The sequence below is a fragment of the Manihot esculenta genome, chromosome 4, assembly GCF_001659605.2.
Source record: "Manihot esculenta cultivar AM560-2 chromosome 4, M.esculenta_v8, whole genome shotgun sequence".
Lineage (NCBI taxonomy): Eukaryota > Viridiplantae > Streptophyta > Magnoliopsida > Malpighiales > Euphorbiaceae > Manihot > Manihot esculenta.
In genome coordinates, this window is record NC_035164.2 from 4,035,998 (window position 1) to 4,059,563 (window position 23,566).

General features: G+C 39.1%; 1 protein-coding gene across 2 annotated transcripts; it reads left to right on the top strand.

Annotated features, from left to right (window-relative positions):
* The first annotated feature begins 19,637 nt into the window (after window positions 1-19,637).
* Window positions 19,638-21,478, top strand: LOC110608205. 2 transcript variants are annotated; one of them, XM_043956207.1, is made up of 4 exons: window positions 19,638-19,749; window positions 20,349-20,670; window positions 20,752-20,875; window positions 20,957-21,478. In XM_043956207.1, exons 2-4 carry the CDS (start codon window positions 20,435-20,437, stop codon window positions 21,143-21,145), a joined length of 549 nt encoding a protein of 182 aa, XP_043812142.1. In that variant the 5' UTR covers window positions 19,638-19,749; window positions 20,349-20,434; the 3' UTR covers window positions 21,146-21,478. The 2 variants fall into 2 exon arrangements, with proteins under 2 accessions (XP_043812142.1, XP_043812141.1); XM_043956206.1 differs by lacking the exon at window positions 19,638-19,749 and having other exon boundaries at window positions 20,286-20,670.
* The last annotated feature ends 2,088 nt before the right edge of the window (window positions 21,479-23,566 follow it).

The window sequence follows — 23,566 nt, forward strand, 5'->3', positions numbered from 1 at the left end:
GTTGTCGGCCAAGATGAGTTCTCCGCCGTCCCTCACCAATCTTTGATGTTCTTCCTCTAGATCTTTCAAGATTTTCATTTGTTTTAACTTTGTTTTGAAGATTTGAGCTTTTGAGCAAGTTTTGGAGCTTGGAGGTTCAAGAACTTAATCTCTCCCACCTCCGAGTTTTAGGTCGTCTCTCTCTCGATCTTCAAGAGGTAAGAGCCGATCTTAAGCTCATTGCATGTTTTAAGTAAGTTTTAAATAGATCTATGGGGGTAGAATGCATGTCTAGGTTATGGTTATGGTTATGGGTTTAATGTGTGTTCTTGAACAATGTGGATGCTTAATGTGTTGTAAATGGGGTTTATGATGATTCGAGGCCCCTAGGAACTTGTATGCTTGTGTTTGTGTGTTGTAGAATAGGTTTGTTGCATGTTTGGAAGGTTTGGAGGCGAAATGTGCAAAAGGAGCCAAGTTTCTGCCCTTTGGCAGAAACCAGGTTCGGCAGCCGAAGGACTTTCGGCCGCCGAACATGGCTGGGGAGGCAAGCCTTTCGGCTGCCGAAGCCTGCCCCCGAAAGGAGACTTTCGTCTCTGTCTGGCAGTTTCGGCCGCCGAAAGTGCCGCCGAACATGCATGAGTTTCGTCTCTGTCTGGGAGTTTCGGCCGCCGAAGGTGCCGCCGAACCTGCCTGACTTTCGGCTCTGGAGGGACTTTCAGCCGCCGAACCTGCCGCTGAAAGTGCCCTGTCCAGGCCTCATTTGCATGTTTTTCTATGGTTGTTTCATGATGTTTTAGGGGGTTTTTGGGGAGTAGTTTATAGTTATGTTCTAGTATGTTTGGTCCCTCATTTGAGTCCACCTGTGTAGGTTCGGACCCGAGGAACCGAGGACCCCAGCAGTGAGTTCAGCTGCTTCGGTGTTGTCAGAGTCAGCCAGAGGTGAGTGGAACTAAACTTAAATCTTTTAAATTGAGAAATTAAATGTTTTATCATGTTTCATGCATCATGATTATGCAATAGGATGATTGCATTAGTTTCACGAATATGCCGCATTGCATCGATTGTTGTTGATGTGGGTGAATATTGGATGACCCAATTAGTCCATGACAGGAAGACCAGGACCCCATTCTACGGCCTGGCACAGAGTAAGGAAAGACCAGGACCCCATTCTACGGCCTGGGACGGTTATAGGACTCGAAGACCAGGAGCCCAGAGGAGGCCCTGGGACAATGGTAAGTAATGTATGTTATGACAGGAAGACCAGGACCCCATGCTACGGCCTGACACAGAGTTAGCTTGGACTAATTGGTGACAAGTTCACCCAGCCCTTATGTGAATTGTCTGTGTTATGATGCATTTCATTGAAGCATAGTGTTAATATGTTTTATGGTTCTACTCACTGGGCTTTTAGCTCACCCCTCTCCCTTTACCCCAGGCTTGCAGGTACAGGATAGAAGAGGAGGTCGGTTAGAGTAAAGCTTGTTTTTGTAATAGATAGAATGTGGACATGACAAATCATAGAACGATGTAATGTAAAAGTACAGTATAGTTATGTAATGATGTTTATGGATATTAGAGGTGTGCTTGACCATAGAATGTTGTTATCCCTTTTAATACATGATCTTGGATTTTTATGTCGTTTATGCAAACCAACTCAACACAGGTTATGTTACCCATTTGGGGACACTGATGAGATCCCACAGAGGGATCAATGTTTATGATTTATGTTATATACAGTGCATGCACAGGTTGAGTTTGGTGTATGAATGGAAAGGAAAGTTTTAATTTTTATGTATGTTGCTGATCATGTATGGGATTATACAGGTTTACAGGTTAAATGTCAGGCTTGCTATGGGTCCTGGCGGCCTTAACCCGATCTGGATCCTAGCGCCGGTAGCGGTCCGATTTTCGGGTCGTTATAGAATGGTATCAGAGCCCTAGGTTCATATGGTCGGACCAAGAGTGTCGGGCTCATAGAGGTTATAAAAGGTCAAGCACAATAGGAAAGATCATGTCCACTAGGATAGGATGTGGAGTCCTGTCTTGTATGATGATGTGAAATGCCATGATAATATGCATGTGCATTACCGATATGCTATGATATGTGATGTATGTAATGTGGGTTCATGTGTTCCCACATGAACCATGTGGTGCTAATGTTTGTTTGTTATGTGCGGTTTTTCAGAAAACAGGATGAGAGGAACTCGTCGATCTGCACGATTGACTGGAGTGCCACCTGAGGATGAGGGCATGAGCGCCCGTCCTCCTACATTGCCTAGGGCAATGTCTAGTAGGGCTAGCAGAGAAAGAGCAGTAAGAGACCCTAGAAGGTCTCTGGATTTGGGTAGGAGCAGATCAGTGAGGGGAACAGTTCAGGGAGGAATGTCAGAGGACATGGGGGATGATATGGATGTAGAGTAGAGGAGGGATAGCAGTCTGGGAGTTAGCATGTCAGAAGAGGGAATGGGAGAGTCCCTAGGAGGCACTCAGACCTCAGGATTTGTTCAGCCACCCCACTACCCACACTTCTCACAACATCTCGGGTATTCGATGGGAGGTACATCGGATTACCCTAGTTTCACCCCTTATCCCACACAGATGCCATACCCACCATACTACCCACCATATTCACAATACCCAATGTATCCACCCCCACCTTACTATCCAAATCCAGCAAACCCTACCTCAGAAAATGTTGCACCATCTCCACCACCTACAGAACCAGCAGCCCCAGTTACTCAACCTTCTAAACCTAGCTCGGCCAGTGGGAGCAAGGTCAAGATGACTGACTACATGAAACTGGGTGCTCCTCAGTATGAAAAAGGGGATGACCCATTTGTGTATCTTGAAAGGGTTAAGGTGATTACAGATGAGATTGGGGCTGATGACAGTAGAGCCATTCAGATGGCCGGGTTCACGCTTAAGTGTAAGAAGGCACGAGAGTGGTTCAAGAATTATGTGAACCCGAGAGTGGACAACATGTCTTGGGAAGAGTTTGCAAACGAGTTTGCAGGATGGGCTTTTCCCGATAGTTCAAGAGAGCTGAAGATGATAGAGTTCGAGCAGTTGAGGCAGACAGAGGATATGAGTGTAGAGGAGTACACCGACAGGTTCTTGGAGCTGTTGCCTTTTGCTGGGCAGAGTCTGGATACAGATTCGAAGAAGTCAAGGAGGTATGTCATGAAACTTCATTCCAGGTATTCCTCCTTGATTCAGTCCGTGGACAGGGAGAGCTTCCATGCCATAGTAGATATGGCCAGGAAAATGGAGGTCAGTGCCATCATTCAGGGGACAGTTAAGCAGACAGTGGCACAACCTTCTGGTTCTAAAACTCCGGGTGGGGGAAAGTTAGATCCCTCTACCCTGAGTGCAGCGGCCTCAGGCAGTAAGAGATGGGGTAAACCCAAGGGTAAGAAGAACAAGTTCTGGAGCAAAGTCAAGTCTAGTCTGGGATTTGGGAGTGGCTTAAGCTCTGGTGCAGATAATGCAGTTTGTGCGAAGTGTGGTAGGCCACACAAGGGAGTATGTCGGTTTGGGACGAACGCCTGTTTCAGATGTGGTCAGGAGGGGCATATGGCTCGAGAATGTCCAAGAGCAGTCCCGATGGCTCAGTCCCAGCAGACAGCCTCAGGCAGTGTAGCGCAGCCAGCAGCTCCAGCCATGACTCAGACCAGTGGCAGAGGCAGAGGGAGAGGGGCAGCCTCTTCTTCAGCGGGTTTCAGAGGTGAAGGTCCATCAGCTCCAGCACGGATCTTCACAATGACACAGCAGGAGGCAGATGCATCTAACACCGTGGTGGCAGGTAACTTAGTCATTGGTTGTTCAGATTTGTATGCCTTGATGGACCCTGGTGCATCTCATTCTTTTATTGCTCCGAGAGCCGTGGGGAGGTTGGGTCTGATGACTTATGGGTTAGAGTGTCCTCTCTGGGTCAGTGGACCCAAGTGTGATCCATCAGTGGCAGAGTCAGTCTGCCAGTGTAGTCCTGTGTATGTTGAGGGAAGATGCTTGTCCGTCGACCTAGTGGTTCTAGATTTGACAGATTTTGACGTCATTCTAGGGATGGACTGGTTATCTACCCATGGTGCTACCTTGGACTGCAGGGACAAGGTAGTCAGGTTCAGAGGTCAGGATGGGTCTGAGGTTGTCTTCAGACGAGACAGGAGGGGTACACCTAGAGGTCTAATATCAGCTCTTCAGGCTCGAAGGTTGCTCAGGAGGGGATGTCAGGGGTATTTGGCTCATGTGAGAGAGCTTAGCAGTCAGGTCAGAGAGCCCGCCTCGGTGCCAGTGGTTAGAGAGTTCTTAGATGTGTTCCCAGACGAGCTGCCAGGTTTACCACCTGCTAGGGAGATAGAGTTCGAGATAGAACTGATGCCTGGAACCCGACCGATCTCTATCCCTCCCTACAGGATGGCGCCAGCAGAATTGAAAGAGTTGAAGGAGCAGTTACAGGAGCTGGTAGACAAGGGCTTCATCCGACCGAGTACCTCACCCTGGGGTGCTCCAGTTTTGTTTGTGAGAAAGAAGGATGGATCCCTTAGACTTTGTATCGACTACAGGCAGTTGAACAAAGTCACTACCAAGAACAAGTACCCATTGCCAAGGATCGACGATCTATTCGACCAGCTAGCAGGAGCGGGTTGTTTCTCCAAAATAGATCTGAGATCTGGGTATCATCAGCTGAGGATCAGAGAAGAAGATGCGCCAAAGAGAGCTTTCAGGACCAGATATGGGCATTTTGAGTTCCTTGTGATGCCGTTCGGGTTAACCAACGTCCCTGCAGCATTCATGGACCTCATGAACAGAGTGTTTAGCTAGTACCTGGATCACTTCGTTATTGTCTTCATAGATGATATCTTAGTGTATTCCAGGAATGCAGAGGAGCATGCCCATCATCTGAGGTTGGTTTTGCAGACCTTAAGGGAACATGGCTTGTATGCCAAGTTCTCTAAGTGTGAGTTCTGGCTGAGGAGCATTTCATTCTTGGGGCATGTGGTGTCAGAAAAAGGAATAGAGGTAGACCCCAAGAAGGTAGAAGCTGTGGCTAACTGGCCTAGACCCACTTCAGTGATAGAGATTAGAAGTTTCTTGGGTTTGGCAGGTTACTACAGGAGGTTCGTTCAGGACTTCTCGAAAATTGCAGCTCCTCTGACCAGGTTAACCAGGAAGAATCAGAAGTTTGTGTGGACCGACCAGTGCGAAGAGAGTTTTGAAGAGCTTAAGAAGAGGTTGACTTCAGCACCAGTGTTAGCTCTGCCATCTAGTGATGCAGACTTTACAGTCTTTTGTGATGCGTCCCGTGTGGGACTGGGTTGTGTACTAATGCAGAATGAGAGGGTGATTGCTTATGCTTCTAGACAGCTAAAGAAGCATGAGTTGAATTACCCCACACATGACCTTGAGATGGCAGCAGTAATCTTTGCACTCAAGATGTGGAGACACTACCTCTATGGGGTAAAATGTGAGATCTTCACAGATCATAAAAGCCTGCAGTACATCCTGAGTCAAAGAGATTTGAACTTGAGACAGAGGAGATGGGTAGAGCTGCTGAGTGACTATGATTGCAAGATTCAGTATCATCCGGGTAAGGCGAATGTCGTGGCAGACGCCCTAAGCCGGAAGTCACTAGGCAGTCTATCCCACATCACGGCAGAGAGGAGACCAGTGGTGAAGGAGTTTTACAAGCTCATTGATGAAGGTCTACAGTTGGAGTTGTCTGGTACAGGTGCTTTAGTGGCCCAGATGAGAGTGACACCTGTGTTTCTGGAGCAAGTGGCTCAGAAACAGCATAAGGACCCAGAGTTAGTGAAGATTGCCAGGACTGTTCAGTCAGGCAAAGACAGCGAGTTCAGATTCGACAACAAGGGGATCCTCCGCTATGGGAGTCGTTTATGTGTACCAGATGACATAGGGCTAAAAGGAGACATTATGAGAGAGGCTCATAATGCAAGATACAACATTCACCCCGGAGCCACCAAGATGTATCAAGATCTGAAAAAGGTTTATTGGTGGCCAGCTATGAAGAGAGAAGTGGCACAGTTTGTGTCAGCCTGCGAAGTGTGTCAGAGGGTGAAGCTGAAACATCAGAAGCCGGCTGGAATGCTTAACCCGCTACCTATCCCAGAGTGGAAATGGGAGAATATAGCTATGGACTTCGTAGTGGGGTTACCGGCGACGTCCAACAGATTGGACTCCATATGGGTGATTGTGGACAGACTCACCAAATCTGCTCACTTCATCCCTGTCAGGAGTGGCTATTCTGTGGACAAGTTGGCGCAGGTGTATATTGATGAGATAGTCAGACTGCATGGAGTTCCTGTTTCTATAGTGTCAGATAGAGGACCCCAGTTCACCTCCAGGTTTTAGCGGAGTCTGCAAGATGCCATGGGTACCAGGTTGGATTTCAGTACTGCCTTCCATCCACAGACAGACGGACAGTCAGAGAGGACCATCCAGACCATAGAAGATATGCTAAGAATGTGTGTGCTGGACTTTGGCGGTTCTTGGAGGCAGCATCTACCTTTGGTGGAGTTTGCTTACAATAACAGCCATCATGCTAGCATCGGGATGGCTCCATATGAAGCTTTATATGGAAGGAAGTGCAGGTCACCTGTTTGCTGGGAAGAAGTTAGAGAAAAGGCCTTGGCAGGGCCTGAGTTAGTAGAGATCACCAGCAGGGTGGTACCCTTAATCAGAGAAAGAATCAAGACGGCTGCAAGCAGACAGAAGAGTTATGCAGACATCCGTAGAAGGCAAGTAGAGTTCCAGGAGGGGGATCTGGTATTGCTCAAGGTGTCTCCAATGAAAGGAGTGGTTCGGTTTGGGAAGAAAGGTAAGCTGGCTCCGCGGTACATCGGACCCTTTGAAGTCTTGCAAAAGATTGGGAATGTATCGTACAAGCTGGATTTACCTGCTTCAATGGAGAGAATCCATCCAGTTTTCCATGTTTCTATGTTGAGAAAGTTCGTGTCAGATCCGGGCAAGGTTCTTAATGAGCCTGATGTGGAGATCCAAGAGGATCTCTCCTATGTTGAGCAGCCGGTACAAATCCTAGACACCCAGATCAGAAAGCTAAGGAACAAGGAAATCCCGATGGTGAAGGTCCTTTGGAACCACCACAATCTGGAAGAGTGCACTTGGGAGACACGGGAGTCCATGCTCCAGCAGTACCCTTATCTTTTCTAAGGTTAGTTTCTTATGAGTTTTATGTGTATGTTATGTTGTATGCCTTGCATGTGCTAGTTGAGGAACAATCGGGGACGAATGTTCTTAAGGGGGGGAGAATGTAATACCCGGCTGGACTCCGGTATCGGGATTCCTACTGTCCGGTGGAATCTTGGATGTCGGAGGCCTCTAGAAGGGTAAGAACCATGTTTTTATAAAATGTTTTAATGTGTTTTATGTTTTAAGCATGAAAGAAAATGAGTTTTTGCATGAAAATTGCATTGGAGAAAAACTCAGGTTCGGCCGCCGAACCCCTAGTTCGGCCGCCGAACATGCATGCACTTCGGGAGTGCTTTAGGCCCCCGAAGGCATAAGTGAGGGAAGTCCAGGTTCGGCCGCCGAACCTCAAGTTCGGCCGCCGAACATGGCATGCATGCGGAGGCACATTCGGCCCCCGAACGTGGCCTGGCCAGCCACTATAAAAGGGTCCCTTAGCCGAAAACGGGCGAGCTTTTCTCCCCGTTGTCGGCCAAGGTGAGTTCTTCGCCGTCCCTCACCAATCTTTGATGCTCTTCCTCTAGATCTTTCAAGATTTTCATTTGTTTTAACTTTGTTTTGAAGATTTGAGCTTTTGAGCAAGTTTTGGAGCTTGGAGGTTCAAGAACCCAATCTCTCCCACCTCCGAGTTTTAGGTCGTCTCTCTCTCGATCTTCAAGAGGTAAGAGCCGATCTTAAGCTCATTGCATGTTTTAAGTAAGTTTTAAGTAGATCTATGGGGGTAGAATGCATGTCTAGGTTATGGTTATGGTTATGGGTTTAATGTGTGTTCTTGAACAATGTGGATGCTTGATGTGTTGTAGATGGGGTTTATGATGATTCGAGGCCCCTAGGAACTTGTATGCTTGTGTTTGTGTGTTGTAGAATAGGTTTGTTGCATGTTTAGAAGGTTTGGAGGCGAAATGTGCAAAAGGAGCCAAGTTTCTGCCCTTTGGCAGAAACCAGGTTCGGCAGTCGAAGGACTTTCGGCCGCCGAACATGGCTGGGGAGGCAAGCCTTTCGGCTGCCGAAGCCTGCCCCCGAAAGGAGACTTTCGTCTCTGTCTGGCAGTTTCGGCCGCCGAAAGTGCTGCCGAACATGCATGAGTTTCGTCTCTGTCTGGGAGTTTCGGCCGCCGAAGGTGCCGCCGAACCTGCCTGACTTTCGGCTCTGGAGGGACTTTCGGCCGCCGAACCTGCCGCCGAAAGTGCCCTGTCCAGGCCTCCTTTGCATGTTTTTCTATGGTTGTTTCATGATGTTTTAGGGGGTTTTTGGGGAGTAGTTTATAGTTATGTTCTAGTATGTTTGGTCCCTCATTTGAGTCCACCTGTGTAGGTTTGGACCCGAGGAACCGAGGACCCCAGCAGTGAGTTTAGCTGCTTCGGTGTTGTTAGAGTCAGCCAGAGATGAGTGGAACTAAACTTAAATCTTTTAAATTGAGAAATTAAATGTTTTATCATGTTTCATGCATCATGATTATGCAATAGGATGATTGCATTAGTTTCACGAATATGCCGCATTGCATCGATTGTTGTTGATGTGGGTGAATATTGGATGACCCAATTAGTCCATGACAGGAAGACCAGGACCCCATTCTACGGCCTGGCACAGAGTAAGGAAAGACCAGGACCCCATTCTACGGCCTGGCACGGTTATAGGACTCGAAGACCAGGAGCCCAGAGGAGGCCCTGGGACAATGGTAAGTAATGTATGTTATGACAGGAAGACCAGGACCCCATGCTACGGCCTGGCACAGAGTTAGCTTGGACTAATTGGTGACAAGTTCACCCAGCCCTTATATGAATTGTCTGTGTTATGATGCATTTCATTGAAGCATAGTGTTAATATGTTTTATAGTTCTACTCACTGGGCTTTTAGCTCACCCCTCTCCCTTTACCCCAGGCTTGCAGGTATAGGATAGAAGAGGAGGTCGGTTAGAGTAAAGCTTGTTTGTGTAATAGATAGAATGTGGACATGACAAATCATAGAACGATGTAATGTAAAAGTACATTATAGTTATGTAATGATGTTTATGGATATTAGAGGTGTGCTTGACCATAGAATGTTGTTATCCCTTTTAATACATGATCTTGGATTTTTATGTCGTTTATGCAAACCAACTCAACACAGGTTATGTCACCCATTTGGGGACACTGATGAGATCCCACAGAGGGATCAATGTTTATGATTTATGTTATATACAGTGCATGCACAGGTTGAGTTTGGTGTATGAATGGAAAGGAAAGTTTTAATTTTTATGTATATTGCTGATCATGTATGGGATTATACAGGTTTACAGGTTAAATGTCAGGCTTGCTACGGGTCCCGGCGGCCTTAAGCCGATCTGGATCCTAGCGCCGGTAGCGGTCCGATTTTCGGGTCGTTACAGTAATTTTATTTTTACTATTTTTATTATTTATTGTTTACTTTTATTTAAAAACCCAAAACCCTTATTCACTTTTCTTTTCTTTTCTCTTCTTTCCCATGCCGTCAACTCCTTTTCTCTCTCTCTCTCTCTCTCTCTCGCGACTCTTCCCTCTCTTGCAGGAACGGCAATGGCGAAGCACCAATGCATCGAGGCTCAGCCTGACACGGTGACAGCTACCGCGCCTTCCTCCACATGCCGTTGCAAGCTTTTTCAGACACAGTGATCAAGTATAATTTAGCCACATTTTTATTATCATTATTACTGTTTAATTACATATTTTTCTAGTTTAATTTATATTTTTATGATGTTTTTGCAGAAAAGGAGAAAACTGAAAACTTGGAGAAAAATTGTAGAAAAAGTTGGAAAATCGATTGGGTCGAAGTGATTTGGCCAAATCATTCGCAGAAAGTTGAAGCAGAAAACTAAGACTGACTTGCAGTAACGATCTAGGCAAGTGATTTGGGCAAATCAACTGCCCAAATCAAACTGACGCAGACAAGGACAGCAGCGCGGAAAAAAAAGGAAAAATCAGAATTTCAAAAGTGTTGGAGTCCTATCCTACTTCAAACATCACAAGACCAATCCAATGACATCTCCAAGAGTCACACCTAAGAAAGAATTTCTCTAAAAGAAGATTTATTCATGATTAAATACAAAGGCAAAGAAGGAATAAAAGACTACAAAAAGACCAAGTCAAATTAGGATTCCAAATCCTAATTGGACTAGGACTCTTCACCTATAAAGGGAGACATCCACAAACCAGCAAGGGATCATCGAAATTTCTGCAGAACTTCAGCAGCAACACAGCAACCTCCTTTCTACTTTTCTTCTTTCTCTTTTTGTGTATTTTTGTCCACCAGGAGTGGCTAAACATTTTCTTTTCTAGTTGAAGTTAGGAAATTTCAGTTTTGTGATGAATTGGGAGATTTAAAACTCCATTGTTAAGCTTCTATTTTTCAATATTTATGCAACTTGTTCTTTATGCTATTATTGCTTTGCTATTAAAATCAATTAAGGCCTATTGCTTTTAATTACATAAGTGATAAATTATTAGTTTAAATAATTTAGGCCCGTAATTGCTTAGATTGTTTGAACACAAGCACACTTGATTGCATAATCTAAACTTGACCTCGCGGTTGGCAAGGTTAGAATTAGGTTTCTCTAAGTCTTAATGCAGTTAACAGTTGTAAAGTAAAAAACCCCATGAACGTTCCTTGGCAACTTGTTAACTAGTGTTTGATTAGCGAACGTTTCCTAGTCGAACTAAAACTAAGGAGGAATTTGATTGTGAGAAGCGTCTTCCACAACCTAAACTAATTTATTAAAATAAATAGGAGTATTAAAGAATCAATGATCAATTCTAAATAACTGAAATAGATCCATACTTCAACTGGAGCTTTTCTTCATTGATTTACTCATCCTTTCAATTTATTGCTTTCTTCTACTACTTAGTCTTTAAATTTCAGTTCTCTATCATTAAAATCAAACCCCCCTTTTATTTTTACTTTTATTATTTAATTGCCTAAGTCATTATTAGGAAGGTTTTTAGTATCAAATTCCTGTGGTTCGATCCTATTGCCACTATCTACAAATTATTTTGTTGATTGATAATAGGTTTATTTTTGACGGCTTCGACAACCGCTATTACACAGCGACGACTTCATTGACGGAAATGCAGCCCATTGAAGGAGTGATAGAAATGATAGCACCATCAGCGATTTCTCCACCGGTTGCAACGGGGAAAGCCATCCATTCACAGACGAAAGGAAAAACCCCTATCTATAAAGTGCACACCGATGAAGGTGATGAATGGAAGGTCAAGTCCGCAATTTTGAAACAGCTATAGGATCAGAAAGTGCAACCTTAGACCACCACATTGGTTTTAGAAGCTTTCATAGAAAGCAGTAGCAAGGACACAACCTTTAGCCACAGTAAAAAAGAGGCCACGGGCCTAGCACAAGAAGACACCAGCAGTGAGGAGGTTCAGCCCGCTTCCCCTCCGAAAAAGAAATAGAAGAAAAGAATGCCCAGAATAGCCGGTGGCAAGGCCATATACTTGCAAGAGGAACATGACTTACACGATAACTTCAATTTTGAGGGTGATGATAAGGTCCTGAATTTTCTCCATTATGATATTTTTCCTTGCAAGAGCATAAGTGATGCTGCCTTGATCCAGTTGCAATTGCTTGATGAGGTCTATACTTCAATTGATAATATTGGATGGAGAAAATTCTTTGCAATAAACTGTCCCTCCTATGTTCAGTTGTGCTGTGAGTTTTATGCTACCTTTGAGTTCTCTTTTGATGTGCAGAATTTTAATTTAAATGTGTCTATTATTTGTTTTAGGCTATAGAATAAAATGGTATATTATTCAATTACAAGTTTTAAACTTCATTTGGGTGTTTATGATGATGATTATGTTAAAACTGCTGAGTACTTAAATTCTTTGTGTGATTATCTAGCTGGTTGGAATCCAAATTTAGTATACAAAAAATTAACTGGGAACCCTGCACTTGAGTTTAAGGGGTAAATCTAAAGCAAATGATATCTAGAGCCCTGCTCTTAGGTACATTCACAGGTTTCTTTGCTATATATTTTCTAAAAAAAAAAAAATAAAGATTCCACCAAGTTGATCAAATATAAACTCTTCTTTCTGTGGTGCATGTTGAATAAGCGTAAAAGTTAACTTTGGTTTTTGGTTAGCTTCCTAGTTTAAGAGTATTTTTGATACTGGGCATGGTATCTATCTAGGTTCTGTGATTTCTTTGTTAGCTGTGGGATTAAGTTTGCTTGATACAGAGCACACTGATTTATACATTGCTGAAAATATCCTTTCTCTTGATATACATGCACTTAACTCTATGGGCTTACTTAGCTTCAACAGAGGAAAAAAATTGTACTTTGTCCTCCAGATCCTATAATTCCACCATGATCGCACTTATTTCGGATAGAGGACATGTCAGCCCCAGCCACCTCAGTAGCACCTACAGAACTTGATGATCAAGTCCACCTAGCTAGAATTGAGGTGAAAATGCACTATATTGATGTTAAATTGGATGCCATCCTCTCCCACTTGGGTTGCCTATACCCCAGCCACCATCAGCCTGAAGTTCTAAGGGTAACTTACTCCTCAGGGAAATTTCTTTTTACTCATTTATACTAATTTGTTTATGAGCTTCTCCCATTGCTTGAATTTTTTTTCACATTGAAGACAATTTGAAGAATAAGTGTGGAGGGGGGAGAAGAGTTGGAATAAAAGTGTTTCTTTGTGATTGCCATGAGGGCTAATTGTACATACTGTGTTTTTGTTTCTGCTGTATTTCTTCTATTTTGCTGTTATGCATAAATTTTTCTGCTTGTTGTTAGAGGCTTGGTCAAGCCTGTACTCTTGCTCTGTTTTTTTTTTTATTATTTCTCAGCACTTATACTTGCTGATTTGTCATTTTTTCAATTATTTGATTTTAATTTTTCTGTTTTTCAGTATTTTGAGGTTTAATTAAAAAAGAATATTTTTATTGAGTTCTTACTTGCCATGAGAAGTTGATATATCCTTCTCAAAGAATTTTTTATGCCATTTGTATACTAGCCTAAATAGAATAAATTCATCCTTGTTCATTTTGTTAGTCTTATTTTTAAGATTTATTTTGAGAGTTCATGATGTATGGCCCAAATTTAAACAGTTGGGTAATGAATGCATGTTTTTAAATAAATTGCTGCCCTTTGTTAAGAATGGCTTTAAGGATATTGTCTAGACCATATATTTATGTGGAAACTAAAGGATGTCATCAAGAAAAAGAAAAAAAAAAGCAAAAGCAAAAAGCTAAAAAATCAGAAATTAATGCACTCCTATGACCCAATCCTCTAGTTACTTGGTTATTTGGTTACCAACTCGATGGTCCAAGTAGTGCAGTACTTGGTGACCACTTAAGGTAGTTCTGTATGGAAAAATTGGAGTTTGAGAGAGTATCACCCCTTTTGGGCCGTTTAAAAACTCACCCCATACCTTTAGTTAGGTGATCATGAGTAGAGCTCGTAGCCATCTGAGCTGAATAACTTAGGGCAAGTGGCTTAGTAACCATTTATTTCACGTTCACTTCATCGGTTTCAGGAAAGATATAGTAGGAAGTGTAATAAAGCTCTCCAAAATCTTTAAATTCTGTTGGTCTGGTCAAAAATTTCTAAAGAGTCTATTCTTTCAAAAGAGTAGTTTAATATTAATGGCATTCAAAATATTTTGTGTGTTTGAAATTAGATTGAGGGCTAGTTTTATATCTTGAGAAACACATTTTAAACATGAGGCTTATTGAAATGAACTTTGGTGAAATTAAGCTATTTCTGCTATTATCTTATTGCATGACAATTTGATTTTTTGCTCTGGATAAATTAAGTTTCATATGGTTGAGGACAGAGTTGTGTTTTTTATTTTTTTTATTTTTAAATTTCTATATTTGAGGATAAATAAAAATGCAAGTATGGGGAAATCTAATGAATTGCAAAACTCACAACTTTTTTCCATATTAAATTCCATGATTTTGCTATAATTTTGATATAAACAATTGGTTTTTACTTGGATTTTGATTTTGGACAGGTTTTGAGCTGAAAATGAGAAAAAAGAACCAAAAGAGGCTGTTTTAGAGCTTTTTATAATTGGAAGGTGTAACGACCCGAAAATCGGACTGCTACCGGTGCTAGGATCCAGATCGGCTTAAGGCCGCCGGGACCCGTAGCAAGCCTGACATACAATCTGTAAACCTGTTTAATCCTATACATGATCAACATATACATAAAAATTTGAACTTTTCTCATTCAATTACCAAACTCAACCTGTGCATGCATAAAACATAACTATAATCATTTACCCCACATTGGAATCCTCATCAATGCTCCAATGGGGTAATATTCATACATTAAGTTTGGTTTACATAAAACATTCATAAATCATTACTTTGGAGAGATCATGTATCAAAAGGGATAACCATACAAACTAGGGTCAAGCACATTCTAATCCTCAATAACATCATTTCATTACATAACTATTCAATACAATACATTTCAATATCCGTCATGTCCACCACTAGCTATTACATAAACAAGACTTTACTCTAGCTGACCTCCTGGTCTATTCCGTACCTGCAAACCTGGGGGATTAGGGAAAGGAGTGAGCTACTAGAGCCCAGTGAGCAGAATAATAAAACATTTAAATTACATGTTATCATGGAATGCATCACATCATAGGTAAATCACATCAAGGATGGTGTTGTCACCTATAGTCATCTACATTCCAAAGTGCCGGGACGTAGAATGGGTCAACTGGTCTTTCTCTTAAACATAACATAACATAACATTCCAAGATGCCGGGACGTAGAATGGGTCAACCGGTCTTTCTCTTACATAGTGCCAGGACGTAGAATGGGTCAACCGGACTTCCATACCATACCATACCGTATCATATCACATCGCATCATATCGAGGATTAAGGATCATCCAACATTCATCCACATCCATCATACAATTATGCAATGCAGTATATTCGTGAATTCTAATGCAAACAACCTAGGATATCACATGGCATTCATGATGCATGAACATGTTCAAACTTTATAATTTATTTGCTTTTAACATAAAGGTTTATTCTACTCACCTCAGCTAGCTCTGACAACGACTGAAGCAGCTGACTCACTGCTGGGGTCCTCAGTTCCTCGGGTCTGAATCTACACAGGTGGACTCAAATGAGGGACTAACATACTAGAACATGACTCTAAAAACATCCCCCAAACACCCCCTAAAACACCTCAAAACAATCATGCAAAACATGCAAAGGAAGGCTGAACAGGGCACTTTCGGCGGCAGGTTCGGCGGCCGAAAGTCCCTCCAGAGCCGAAAGTCAGGCAGATTCGGCGGCACCTTCGGCGGCCGAAAGTGCCCTCCAGAGACGAAAGTCCATTTTCGGGAGTAGGCTTCGGCAGCCGAAGGCTTGCCTCCCAGGCATGTTCGGCGGCCGAAAGTTCCTTCGGCTGCCGAACCTGGTTTCTCCCGAAAGGGCAGAAACTTGGCTCTTATGCACATTTGCCTCCCAAAACCTTCAATCATGCATATAACTCAACCAAAACATGCATAGAAACATACATCAGCTCCTAGGGGCTTCAAACTATCCTAAACCCCAACTACAACACATAGCAAACAACACATCAATTCACATTGTCCACAAGTTCACATAAAACCTAACTATGCTCATCTAACCTAAACATGCATTTCTACCCCATGAATCAACTTAAAACTTACTTAAAACATAAAAAGAGTTCAAGATCGACCCTTACCTCTTAAAGATTGAGAGGGGAGGCGACCTAAACTTGGAGAACGGAGGGAGAGGGCTCCTGAGTCTTCCAAGCTTCAAAACTTGCTTTATGCTCAAAAATCTTCAAAACAAAGTTGTAAACTCATAAAAATCATGAAGAATGGAAGGAAGAAACTCAAAATCGGCGAGGGACGGCGGAGAGCTCACCTTGGCCGAAAATGGGGAGAAAAGCTCACCCATTTTGGCTAAAGGACCCCTTTATAGGTGGCTGGCCAGGCCACATTCGGGGGCCGAACGTGCCTCCGCATGCATGCCATGTTCGGCGGCCGAACATGAGGTTCGGCGGCCGAACCTGGACTTCCCTCACTTATGCTTTCGGGGGCCTAAAGCACTCCCGAAGGGCATGCATGTTCGACGGCCGAACTTGAGGTTCGGCGGCCGAACCTGGGTCTTCCTCCAAGATTATTTTCATGCAAAAACTCATTTCTTACTTGATTAAAACTATAAAATACATTAAAACATTTTATGAAAACATGGTTTCACCCTTCTAGAGGTTTCCGACATCCGAGATTCCACCGGACGGTAGGAATTCCGATACCGGAGTCTAGCAGGGTATTACAAAAGGTATAATCTTGCCCAAAGCCATAGTCGAAACCCGACGGACATATTCTAGGATTACTATTTTGCCCTCTGTACAACGTTCCAAACTATTTCAGATAGATGTAAACACAATCATATAAGGATTAAGATAAGAGTTATCATAGGAGTAGTAAATTTATTTTACTTTTTCTTTTAAGTTGTGAATAATTATCTTTTTGTTTGGGAAAAATCTATATAAAGGTTACTCTAAAAGTAGGATCTAACATCTCTTCTCATTATCTCCTCTCTCTTTTTCGGTTCCTCTTGGATCGATTTCTTCCTCTCTTTCTTCTTTTATGTTTCTGCAATTTTATTATAGTCCTTATAAGCTAAACTCTTTTATTCAGTTGAAAGTTATTTAAATAGATGTTTATTTAAAATTGTGAGATTTTGTTCTAAATTTCTGTTCATCTTATTTCTGTTTTCAATTAATTTCTGTTTTTGATAAATACCACCTCCATTATTATCCTCTTAGAAATTTAAAAGGTCTATTAAATCTTCTAGGAAGACATTATATTGCTAATTAACCCAAGTAAATATATAATTGTTAATAAAATTAATACAAATAGCAATTAACATATTCATTTATGCTAAGAAATTAATTGATTTGATTTAAAAATTCGCTTGCTATTATTGATCAAATTTGAATTTTTCTTTTCTTAAAGTAGTTAATTAATTAAATTTATACGCTTGATGGAATTCCACTAATTTTTCTTTAACATTAAATTAATTCGCGTAGTGTTTAAATTAATTTCTAATTAATTAATAACACTATAACTAAATAATAGACATTCGAATGAATTGTCTTTTTAATCAAAGATCAACCGTAAATCTATTAATTTTGATTACCTTCAGTTGAATTTTAATTTAATTATTTATCTCATCATTTTAATTGCATTATTTTATTTCTTTTTTAATTTTTTTTAATCAACGTCTCTAATAGTAATTTTTTTTCTTTATTTTTATTTTAAACTGTTTTTCTTACTATATTTATCATTTAATTTAAACAACTTATTTACTCTATTTGTAAAATCTATTAAATAAAAAAAACTCAGTTTTAATTGACGGATTCAATACCCATCAAATACTGGCCATTACGATGACCAATTTATTTTTATAGGTAAAACTTTTGTGATTTGAGTGTCACAGTTTATTAGAGTCTTATCATGTAGTTCCATCATACGGTGATAGTTCATCACATACTTTGAATAAATATTATGTCATAACAATAATTAAAAAATATAATTTTTTTCAACAAATTTAAATGAGTAAATTACTATTAGGTGGCTGTAAATTTAAAAATAATTATTTTTATTTTTATTTTTCAAAAATTACCTAAAATGTACTTATATTTATATACTTTTTATATAACATATTAGCCATCTTATTTTAGTTTGCTGAAATTAAAAAGGAATTTGATTTGATGATTGAATACACACTACAAAAAAACAAGGTATCAGTGACGGATTTAGCGACGGAAGTAACTTCCGTCGGAAAAAAAAATTTAGCGACGGAATTAGCGACGGATCATCGACGAATACTTTATGTTTAATTTTCTGACGGATTTAGCGACGGATTTTTGAAATATTAGCGACGGAATTTATTCCGTCGCTAATCCGTCAAAAAAAGCAAACAATATAAAAGCAAAAGCCTAATCTTCTTTTCATCTCTCTTTTAATTTCAGCCACCCTTTCCTCTCCTCTCTGCCCCTCAGCGCCCATTCGTGCTTCTTGCCACTCTCGCCGCCGCCGCCTTCGCCGCCGCCGCTGTTCCCGTCGCTGTCGCTAGTGGCTGTCGCCCTTCCGTCGCTGTTGTTGCTGATTTTCCTGCCGTCGCTGCTGTTCCCGTGGGTGTCGCATAGTGCTGTCGCGTTGCCGTCGCTGTCCCCTCGCCGTCGCCGTCGTTGCTGTTCCCGTGGGTGTCGCGTGTTGCCTTCGACTCGCCGTCGCTGTCCCCTCGCCGTCGCCGTCGCTGTCGCTGCTGATCCCGTGGGTGTTGCGCGTTGCCTCGCCGTCACTGTCCCCTCGCCGTTGCTGCCGTTGCCACCCACTGCTGCAGCTGCCGATCATCGCCACTCCAGGTAAGTGTGTGTGTGTGCTGTGATGAGTGAATGATGTAATGAAATTATTTTTAAATAAATTAACAGATTTGAATTTATTTAAAAGAATAACATGATTTTATTGGTTATGTTAAATAACTAAAAATAAATTAACTAATTGATGGGTTACCATTTGTAGTTCCTTGAGTGTGAAAACATGGAGGTTAAAGATTGAATTTGATAGATCACTGACAGATAGTGGTGAACCAGGGTTGCTTAAATCTGACAGAGATAATCTCTGGGAAGTAATTTGATTAGAAGCTTGAATCTTAGGCTCTGGAAATGGGTTCTCAGTCTTGAAACATGCAGGAAGCAAAAATTTCCAAGTAAAAAACTTACTTGGAGCCATATCTTCTTTTTATCTCAACTAGGTATATATATAGATATAGATATAGATTTTCTGTGCAAATTTTGGCTGAAATTAATGAGAAATGGGATGTTAAGATGTGTGCTGACTCTAGAAGAAATGAATTTTTTTTATTTAAAAAATTCCAAAGTCATCCCTGTACAAGAGGCCGGAGAGTTAGAATCTTCATGGGCTATTCTTGACTTTGAGGTGAAATTTCTTTGCAGCTTCATCTGCTGGTCTTGTGGGGAGTCTGAGAAAAGGAAGCTCATTTAACACGGTTTTGCTTCCTTAGATTGATTGCATGGAAAATCGACAATAATATAAATCCATTTGCACTTGTTTTTCAATTATAATTTTTGTTTTTTTTTTCTTTTCTCCATGTGTAAAAGCTAAAAGTGTGGTGAGCACGTGTGGTGCTTCTGTATTTGAAATTTTAACTTATTATTAAATATATTTAAAATTTTAACTTATTATTAAAAATAAAAATAATTTAACTTATTATTAAATATATTAGAAATTTTATTGTTATATTTATCTAATTAACTTTATTAACTTATTAAAATTCACAGTATATTTAATGAAATTTAGAATATAATTTATTTTTAGTTTTTTGAATAAATTATTAATAGTTTAGTATAACTAATTTACGTTTAATTATTATAATTTTTATAAATTTAAGTGTTAAATATGTTATAATTCTAATTTAAATGTTTAATAAATTAATAGCAACTAATACAAAATATTCAGCCATTTATTTATGTCCATCACACACAGTTCTTTTATTTATGTCCAGCTGTCATTGTATTATTTGATATAATGATTAATGTAAATGTTGCTTCATTTAGAGATTTCAATTTTGTCTCTCAAATACTTTGTGATTTCATTTTGAGATAAGTGGTTTGTTTGAGCATCCTATTAAAATTTTGTTGAAATATCTTTCGGATGAAATGATCTAAGAATCTCAATTTTTCTCAACGTATTTAGAAAGTTTTCTTCTCATTTGGACACAGGTTATGGAATGTACAACCAATCAGTTTTTGAACGAACCAAATTAATTTTTATCGATTTAATTTGATTCGATTTATTTAAAAATTTGATTTGGTTCGATCTTTAAAAAATTTATAGTTCGATTTTCAATTTTTTTAATACGATTCGATTTTGAACTAAACCGACTGATTGCACCCCTAATTGAATAAATGAATTTCTTAGTTATCCATATAATATTAAACTCTATGACTTGTGGATATAAAACTTCCAGTTAAATAAAAGTTTAAGTAGTTACAAGATATCTGCTATCAAATAGTTACTAGGAATCCATTGCTAACTGAATTTTAAAATGAATTAAAAATTTTATTTTATATAATTTTAGGTTATTCATAAATACTTATATATTGGTTGTCTTTATTGTTAATTGAAACTAATGGACAATTATTTTTTCAGATGCCTCGAAGAGCAGTATCATCTAGAGGTAGAGGACATAGCCAGCAGCTCTCTACGAATGAAACAGATGAGCCAATACAGATGCAAGAGGAAACACTGGAGCACACTCCAGCAGCATTAGGGGGACAAGCAAACGCATCATCATCATCATCAGTTCAAACTAGAGGTCCGAACTTGGGACATCCTATCCCATCAAACCCGTCTGATCGGCAATTGATCAGATTGAAAGGAAATGTGTAAGTCATATACAACTTTTTGCTATTAATTTAATATGTATTATTACTTACAACTACTAATTATGTATAAAAATATTGTAGCTTTTTAGATTCCACAGTTACTAGATCAATCAGTAATGACATTAAGATGCGCTACACTGCTCCATGGAAAACTTGGTCAGAAATACCTTTAAAGACAAAAGACGAGCTCTTCGGACTTTTTCGGGTAAATACAACTTATATTCTAAAATTTCTAATATGCATTTTAAGTTTTTTAAATTTACATAACACTAATTGTTGTTTGTAGAGTCGATATGTATGGGATGAGAGTGAAGAAGATATGATTCGAACTGCTTGGGAAAAGGTAGGAAAAGAAAGACTGCGAGACATTCTTAATAGAGTTAGGAGTGAATTGTTGCGTAAGCACAAGAAGACAGATGTTGCTTATCTATACAATTTAGGACCAGATTGGATGGATGGAAATTTCTGGAAGTAGTAAAGGGAGGGTTTATGGTTTTGGATCTTCTGATATTGCAAAATCTGGAACTCCAACTACCTCTTTCTCATGCACATCAGCTCATCCTGGAGCAAATGCAAGAGCAAATGCAAGAGCAAATGCAAGAGCAAATGCGAGTGCAGATAGAAAAGCAAATAAAAGATCAGATGAAATCATTGAAGAACAAAAAAAGATCTTCACCGCATAATCCAACTGCAGATTGTACTTCTCTATCAGATGGTTCAACAAATTCATAGATTAGTTTTTAGTTTTATGAACATTGTTAAGTATAATTGATTTATTTTAAATTTTATGATGATTGTTAAGTATTATGAATTTATTTTAAATTTTATGAACATTGTTAAATATTATGGATTTATTTTAAATATTTTGAATATTATTGAGTATTATGAACATTACTTATAATTATTATGAATGATATTTAATTTATATTCAATATGATTCTTAATTATAAATTATTTGATTATACAGGGAATATGTAAATAAAAACAGGGAATTATTTTTTGTGATCGAATTTTAATAGATTTGCGACGGATTTGCGACGGATTTGTGAGAAAATTTTTTAAAATACGTTAATATTTCTGACGGATTTCTGACGGAAAATTTCCGTCGCTAATTATTTCCGACGGATTAGCGACGGAATATTCATCGGATAAATTGGAATTTCTGACGGATTTAGCGACAAACTTTTTTCGTCGCTAAATTTTTCCGACTGAATTTTTCTTCGGAAAAGCCGTCGAAAATATTTCCGACGGAGTCTAGATCCGTCGGAAATCCGTCGCTAATATTTCCGACGGACTTGTAATCTGTCGGAAAAAATTAGCGACATGACTTTAAGCGACGGACTTGAGTCCGTCGCAAATCCGTCGCTGAAAGTTTCAGCGACGGAAAAATCCGTAACTGATACCCTGTTTTTTTGTAGTGACAATTGATAATTGATAAGTATCCAAACAGTTACATTAAAGTGTTTAGTAAGTTTTAAAAGATTTAAATAATAATTAAATAATCGCATATAAACTGCATTTATGGTCAGCTCTAAAATAAAAGTGGATAAAAATAGTTGGTTTATATATTTTTTTAATGAAATTTTGATAAAATTATTTAAGGAGTAAATAAAATATAAAACATTGAGATTAAAATTAAATAATATAAAATATATGAATAAAATTCAGAAAAAATTGTAAAGGCAAAAACAAGATAAAAATATTAAAGGGAAAATAGTAATTAAAAAAAATGAAATGTAACTTTTTTTAAAAAAAAATAAAAAATTAATAAATAAAATTTAAAATTTAAAAATCTGGGGGGCAACGTTTCCCCAACTCAATAAACTCGGTCAGCCCTTGTTAGTGGTTAAAGTATTACGTAGGACACTGGGATGTCCTAACCGCCTGCTTAAAAAAAGTGCACGTACATGGAAAATGATAAACCTGAACCGGTTCAATTTAAAAATATTATTTTTTAAAGATTATATTAATTGATTTGGTTGCTTTTAATTTTTTATTATATGCAAATAAATAATGTACTATTAAATATAAGTTTTATAAACTTTGGTACTCTAATGTATAGAATATTAATATTATAAATTTAGAAAAAATTTATTATTTAATTTAATATGAAAAAAATTTATTAATGGATTCTTAATTTTAAAAAATTTATTAAGGCGGCTTTTACATTTTAACAAGCCTATTAATTAACCTCTCTTTTAATTAATTAGCCTCTCTCTTAATATAATATTAATTATTTTATTATTTAGTTTTTATAATTTTAAAAAACTCATTAGATGGTCTTTTAAATTTTTAAAAAAATTATTAATTAGTTCCATGTATTAAGAATATTTTAAATTTTTTAATATTAATGGTGATAATCACTAGCCATTGATACCTAGACCGTAGTCGAACTCTTGCAAGAAAATCAAATTTAAAATTCATGAGAGTTCACTATACAAATTGGTCCATTAGCGTGCAACTCAATCCACAATCGAGCAAGCCGAGCTGATAGGATTCGTACTCATCAAAGAGAGATCCAGTTTATCTGATATGATGATGGTGAGAAGGCAAGTATATACATACATATGGTTTTGTACGACAGCGACATGTGTCACTATACTAAGATGGCGGTTATGGGTTATTAGAGGATAAGTAAAAATAAATAAAAGAGAAAGGCGTAAATTATTCAAGTTAAACTCACTCACACATACCAAAATCCTTTTTTTTTTAATGTCAGCTCATTAAACGGACTAAAAATTAACGGGACTAATTAGTAGGTTTTTAATTTTATAAATAAAATTTTAATATATCTTTTAAAATAGAATAATCAATTAATAAGTTTTTTCATAACATAAAAGTTAAATAGTAAATTTTTCTAAATTTAAACTTTTAAAAAATTTGAATGGGAGCTTAA